Genomic DNA, 6,939 nt, shown 5'->3' on the forward strand with positions numbered 1-6,939 from the left:
GGGCGCCGCGCCCCGCCCGCGTCGTGCTGACGTCCTTTTACGACAGCGTGCCGGGTCGCAGGCCTGCCTTCCGGCAGGTGGCCCGACGCTTCGCTCCGTTTCCGGCTGCGCCGCGCAGGCCGCCGCCGGGCGCGAATGGGCTTCGGTGGGGTCCGCGGGTTCGAGGCCCACGACGGGGATGAGCCTGTTCGAGCTCTTCCGGGGCTTTCTCGGCTTTTCGGGACCTCGGAGGTTAGAGCGGGTCGGATCGGACGGGGGTGGGGTCTTGTGAGGGGAGCTTGACCCCTGACGCCCAGTTGTTGGGAAGCCGTCCCCTTCGTCACGCCTTCACCTGCCGCGGAGGGGACGGAAGTCGGCGCCCTGAGCGCCCACCCCGCGGCAGTCACCTGGGCGGCCGCGGAGGCGAGGACTGACCGCGGTTTAAGCCCTTCTCCAGGCTGGGGTGGTGCAGCGGGGGCCCGGGCGGGACGGGGCGGGCAGGGGACGCGGGGCAGCCGCGCGGCGAGGGCCGTTTGGTAAAGGCGGAGGCCGCGCCGGCCCCGCGGCCCGCCCCTCCGCCTGCCCTTGGCCCGCTCTAAAGCTGGGGGCGGCTTGCGTGGTTCGGGCGGTGCTGACGTTGTGCCAGACCTGCCTTCACGCCCCGCCGCAGAGAGCCCTTCTTTGGAGGCATGACTCGGGATGAAGATGAGGACGATGAGGACGAGGAAGGGGAAGCCACGTGGGGCCGTGGGAGCTCGAGGTGTGAGGGCCCCCGGCCCCCCGAGGAATTCGGCTTTGGCTTCAGCTTCAGCCCGGGAGGAGGGATGCGCTTCCATGACACCTTCGGCTTCGATGACCTAATTCGGGATTTCAGCGACCTCTTCAGCGAGCTGGGGACCTGGACCTTGCCTTCCCGCGCTCCTGGTGTGTGGCTGTCCCTGGACAACCTGTGGTTTCTGCCGGGTTGGTGGGTGAAACGAGGAGCCTGAAGAGGGCAGTTGGGGGGCGGGAAGTGTGGGAAGACCGCTGCCATCGATAAGGGTGTAAAGAGCCCAAGTCCTCCCCACCCCCAGCATCCGTCTGGCCTCTTTCTGCAGAACTTCCAGGGCCTGGTCCCGAGTCAGAGACACCTGGTGAGAGACGACGGGAGGGACAGACACTTCGGGACTCAATGCTTAAGTATCCAGACAGTCACCAGCCCAGGATCTTTGGGGGTGTCTTGGAGAGTGATGCAAGAAGTGAATCCCCCAAACCAGCACCAGACTGGGGCTCCCAGAGACCTTTTGGTGTGGTGAGTGCTTCTGGGTCCAAAGTGAGAGCCTGTGGGCGACAACTAATAGAGCACAGACTGGAGGCTTGTCAGAATCTGACAGACATGGGTTGGGATCCTAGGCTCTCCACTTACTGTTATCTGTTTTCTGTATTAAGCTTCTTGTAGGATTTGGTGGGGGTGGGGCCCAGGGATGGGAGTTCTGCTTTTTCTTTAAAAAAAAAAAAAATCAGGGGTGCCTGGGTGGCTCAGTCTTTAAGCGTCTGCCTTCGGCTCAGGTCATGATCCCAGGGTCCTGGGATCGAGCCCCGCATCGGGCTCCCTGCTCCACGGGAAGCCTGCTTCTCCCTCTCCCACTGCCCTTGCTTGTGTTCCCTCTCTCACTGTGTCTCTCTCTGTCAAATAAATAAATAAAATCTTAAAAAAAAAATCACGGGGGCGCTTGGGTGGCTCAGATGGCTAAGCGTCTGCCTTCAGCTCAGGTCATGATCCCGGGGTCCTGGGATCGAGTCCCACATCAGGCTCCCTGCTCAGCGGGGAGCCTGCTTCTCCCTCTCCCTCTGCCCCTCCCCCTCACACATGCACACTCGCGCATGCTCGCTCTCTCTCAAATAAAATCTTTTTTAAAAAAATCACCGGTCTTTATTATTCTGGGACAAGGCAGATTGTTGGGTGGCATAGAAAGTGTCATTTCCGGGACACCTGGGTGGCTCAGTCAGTGATGCGTCTGCTTTCGCCTCAGGTCATGATCTCTGGGTCCTGGGATTGAGCCATGCGGCGGGCTCTCTGCTCAGCGGGGAGTCTGCTTCCCTGTCTCCCTCTGCCCTTCCCCCTTCTCATACTCACTCTCTTTCTCTATCTCAAATAAATAAAATCTTAAAAAAAAAGAAAGAAAAGTGTCAGTTCAGGAGAGCCTTTTGATAGACGTATAGATAAAATAGGTAAGAAGGGGGAAGGGTGAGTACAGAAAGCTATTCTGAGTGGAATTATCTCTCCCGGGGAAAGGTAGTTTGGGATCTTGGGAATACTTTCAATACAGATTGAAAGGTATCATCTCACCTACTTTGCCTTCTTCTACAGTTTGATGATGTGTGGCCTATGACCCCCCGTTCTAGAGCCAGAGAAGACAATGGTGAGTCTGGTGGGAGTGGCCATTTAATGTGCCCTCTGTTCTCCCTCCCTGAAGTTTCTTGTCACACCTGGCCCCTGCTTTTCTTTGGACTCTTGATTTCGTGTTTCCTCTCTCTGCCCTTCTAGATCTTGATTCCCAGGTTTCCCAGGAGGGCCTCGGCCCAGTTCTGCAGCCCCAGCCCAAATCTTATTTCAAGAGCGTCTCTGTGACCAAGATCACTAAGCCAGATGGGGTGAGTTGGAAGAGAGGGGTAGAAGGAACTGTGGCCAGAGGATGCCATGGAGAGAGCAATCTAGGTAAAGAAACCAGTGAACTCACCTTTATTGATGTTAGAGATATGGTTCGGGCTTCTCCTTGTAGACAGTAGAGGAGCGCCGGACTGTGGTGGACAGTGAGGGCCGGACAGAGACCACAGTAACCCATCAAGAAGCAGATGGCAGTCCTAGAGATGGTAAGTAAAGTCTGTGAATCAAAGGGATCCATCTCTTGTTTCCTTGGGAAAGGGGAACCCATACTTTTCTACTCTTTAAATTATTCCTCTCCTTGTCCTTTGTTCATTTTCTTTGATTTAGTGTGTCTATGTGTATCACTTTTTTCCTTAGATCCAGAATCACCAACACCTCCAGCCCTGGATGATGCCTATTCCATCCTGGATTTATTCCTAGGACGTTGGTTCCGGTCCCGGTAGCCCTGTTAACCCTCAGAAGCCTTCAGATTCTGTCCACCCTTTGCTCACCATCTGTGGGCTTACCTTCTGCTCCTGCCACCTCAGGGCCTTGGGTGTGTGAAACAGTGAGTTGGGGGTATGTCAGTATGTGACTCACCCAAACTGACTAATAAAACGTTTATTTATGCTAATTCCTTGGTCTTGGTTTTGTCTAGGCTGTTCCACTTTCTAGTACCATCCAGGGCTTCCCAGATTATTTCGGCCCACAGTGTTCTTATTTCTTAATTTTGTGTTCCACTTCCAAAACCTGATTTGATAGAGAGGGTCAGGTACTAGTAGAAAATGATTATTCTTACAGCGGGGATAACTAGAGACAATTCCAGGAAAATTTCTACACAAGGATGCATTGGATTCTAAAAAGTGGAAGGGGCGCCTGGGTGGCTCACTCGTTAAGCGTCTGCCTTCGGCTCAGGTCATGATCTCAGGGTCTTGGGATCGAGCCCCGCGTCGGTCTCCCTGCTCAGCGGGGAGCCTGCTTCTCCCTCTACCCCTCCCCCTGCTCGTGCTTGCATGCTCTCTCTCTCTCAAATAAATAAATAAATCTTCTCAAAAAATAACAACAAACTTTAGTGCTGTGGCTGAGAGTGGCAGATCTTGCACATTCATTTACCTCTGTTTCCTTGAAATGACTCAAATGACAAGGGATTTTTCTAAGGAAGCCTATCATAAGAACAAAGAAGAAAAGATATAGTAATGAAATTTTGTATTTTCATTCTTTTTATTATATCTTTTCATGAACAGAAGTTGATTTACTGTAGCCAAGTTTATATTTTTCTTTACGGTTAGTGCTCTTTATATCTTTTAGGAATCTCCCCAACCCAAGGTTAAAAGGATGCTGTCCTTTATTTATCCTCTCTAAGTTTTATTAGTTCTGCTTTTTGCATTTAGGGTTGTTTTTTTTTTTTAATTTTTTTTAAAAAGATTTTATTTATTTGACAGAGAGACACAGCGAGAGAGGGAACACAAGCAGGGGGAGTGGGAGACTCCCGGCTGAGCAAGGAGCCCGATGCGGGGCTCAATCCCAGGACCCTGGGATCATGACCTGAGCCAAAGGCAGACGCTTAACAACTGAGCCACCCAGGTGCCCCTACATTCAGGTTTTTAAATCCACCAGGATTTTATCTTCCTATTTGGTATGAACCAGGGGACCAGCTTCATTTTTTTCTATTTGGAAAAACATATGCATATGTATGTACAAATATTGTGAATATATTTTATATATACACACATACTTACAAATACACGTGGATCCCTGTGCTGGGTCTTTCTGTCTTTTCTGTTACTCTTTCTGCCTCTGTGCCTACTCACATTTTAAAATTGCCTAGTTGTATTTAGTAGAACATGTCCTCCCATTTTTTTCCCCCTAACTTCTAGTATGTAAGAATACAATTGATTTTTTTTTTTTTACTTTTTTTTCTTAGATTTTATTTTATTTATTTGACAGAGAGAAAGACAGTGAGAGAGGGAACACAAACGGGGAGTGGGAGAGGGAGAGGCAGGCTTCCCGCTGAGCAGGGAGCCCGATGCAGGGCTCGATCCCAGGACCCTGGGATCATGACCTGAGCCTAAGGCAGACACTTAACGACTGAGCCACGTACCCCTACAATTGATTTTTAAAATTTATTTATTTGAGGGAGAGCACACATGTGAGTGGGGGAGAGGAGCAGAGGGAGAGAGAAAATCTCAAGCAGACTCCCTGCTGAGTGTGGAGCCCACTGCAGGACTCAATCCCACAACCCTGAGATCATGACCTGTGCCAAAGCCAAGAGTTGGATGCTCAACCAACTGAGCCACCCAGGTGCCTTTATAATTGATTTTTCGAATCAGCTTTTCAGAATATCACCATAAATACATGGAGCTGGACGTTACCAGACATCTGTGGATAGTGTACAGCATGAAAGGTGGACTCGTACAGACAAGAGAAGCAACTTGGGAGGAACAGACTTGCAGAAAGATGAAAATTTAGCAAGGGCACATTTTAATGTCCTTAGAAATACGAGATGATAGATCCATAAAGCCAGAAGATATTCCTACAAAGGAATAAATAAAATAAGAATGAACTTCGGCTTAGGTCCATGATCCCAGGGTTCTGGGATCGAGTCCCACATTGGGTTCCTTGCTCAGTGGGGAGCCTGCTTCTCCTCTCCCTCTGCCTGCCCCTTGCCCTGCTTGTGCTTGCTTGCTCTCTCTCAAATAAATAAGTAAAATCTTTCAAAAAAAAAAAAAAATGAATGAACTTTGAGGAGTTTAAAAAAAAAATGTGATGGCAGAAATGAAAAACTATAAAAAGATTTTGATGACAAAGTTGAGGAAATCTCCAGAAAGACCAAGTAATAGAAATAGAAAACAGGAAAAAAGTACCCGTGAAACCAATACAATGTTATATATCTGCTATACTTCAATTTAAAAAAATTTGAAAGGAAAAAAGATAAGAAAACTGGAATGATATAAACCATCAATGAAATAAACCAAGAAAATACCCCAGAAGTGCAGAATATTTACTTCTAATCTGAAAGACCCACCACAATGCTAAATAGCAAGGATGAAAAAAACCCACTACTTCAGAACACTAGAGGGAAAGGAAAATCTAAATGATTTGAGAGAGGGTTCAGAGGAATCTGGGGATTCAGGATTCTCATTTGCATCTACCCAGATGTAACCTATCTCAAGTGTCAGGATCCTACCCTTTCTCTTTTAGGACCATAACCCTGACATAGGAAACCCAGTGGGGCTAAGAATTCCACCCTCTCTGAAGCTCTGCTACTCCTACAGTCACATTTGAGCTGGTCCTCCACTCTGGTGCCCACTGGATGCAAGAGGTTAGGCTTTCCTTAAATGCTGTGAAGGGAGCCCGCTGGCTTGTGGTCTGCCTTGGCTTGGCGACCAGCTCTGCGGAACGTAGTGACCATTTCCCTTGGCTTCTCCAGTGCTTGACATACTGCACTAGGGCATATCCTTTCAACCAGTAACTGCTTCCAACTGACCACTGCTGACAATTTTAGTCATTGCATCCTTCAAGCTAGAGACTATTCATATTCTACCTACTACCATGACAGGGTTCTTGTCAACCAGCCCGTGAGTGATCACCCAAATTCCATTCTAGAGTTTGCAGAACCACTCCTGACACCAACTGTCTTAGAATGGGTTCCCTGGGCAAAGACTAAGATGAAAAGAGACATGAACAAGGTTTCTTGGGGGTGCTAGCGCCCTCAGGGGATACACATGTAAGAAAGTGAGGAAGGCAGGATTAGGCTAAAGAGGTGACTGACCCAAGGAAGTTACAAGAGAAGACTTTGAAGCTGGAGTGACCCTTCAGGGTTGTTCTACATTGAGGCAAAAAGGCCAGGTCTTTGTATCCCTGCATCGACCAGTCATCGACATGGGCCGCATAAGAGGGCATGTCACCTTGGGTGAGGCTGTCTCAGGCCATGAAAGGTATTAACTGTGAGGGAAGCAGCTGTGTGCTATCAGCATCTGATACTCCCAGCAGCTGGGAAATGGTGCATTGGCCCCAAAGTGGGTACCCACTAAACCCAGTAAAGAACTCCTGCTACAGAAGTGCCCAGGATTGTGCTAGAGCCTGTGGGTCAATACGGCCCAGCTCTCAAGAACCTCATAAACTCTATACAGCATTTTAATTTGTATATTTCCACCTACCAGAAGAACATACACTATAGGAGAACAGGCACTGTATCTTGCTCCCCCCTGCTCCCCGGGGTCTAGAACTTGACTCATAGTTGACTGAACCTAATTGGAGGCTTGCGATAAGAAGTAAGAAGTGGCTATGTGTGTGCAGAATCAGGGTGGCAAGCACCCAGAGAAGGGGAGGTG

General features: G+C 49.3%; 1 protein-coding gene across 3 annotated transcripts in view; it reads left to right on the forward strand.

Annotated features, from left to right (window-relative positions):
• The window catches only part of HAX1 (HCLS1 associated protein X-1), a 4,256-nt gene extending 1,017 nt beyond the window's left edge, over nucleotides 1–3,239 (forward strand). The window contains exons 1-7 of one of the 3 annotated variants that reach the window (XM_035009680.1): nucleotides 18–231; nucleotides 626–903; nucleotides 1,077–1,270; nucleotides 2,330–2,381; nucleotides 2,507–2,613; nucleotides 2,742–2,832; nucleotides 2,984–3,239. In XM_035009680.1, the coding sequence (XP_034865571.1) occupies nucleotides 179–231; nucleotides 626–903; nucleotides 1,077–1,270; nucleotides 2,330–2,381; nucleotides 2,507–2,613; nucleotides 2,742–2,832; nucleotides 2,984–3,069 (861 nt within the window). In that variant the 5' untranslated portion in view covers nucleotides 18–178 and the 3' untranslated portion in view covers nucleotides 3,070–3,239. Of the gene's footprint in view, nucleotides 1–17; nucleotides 232–625; nucleotides 904–1,076; nucleotides 1,271–2,329; nucleotides 2,382–2,506; nucleotides 2,614–2,741; nucleotides 2,833–2,983 lie in introns of those variants that run through there. The other 2 variants (XM_035009681.1, XM_035009682.1) reach the window with 2 other exon arrangements.
• The last annotated feature ends 3,700 nt before the right edge of the window (nucleotides 3,240–6,939 follow it).

The sequence above is a fragment of the Mirounga leonina genome, unplaced genomic scaffold (assembly GCF_011800145.1).
Source record: "Mirounga leonina isolate KUSES-001 unplaced genomic scaffold, KU_Mleo_1.0 Mir_154, whole genome shotgun sequence".
NCBI lineage: Eukaryota > Metazoa > Chordata > Mammalia > Carnivora > Phocidae > Mirounga > Mirounga leonina.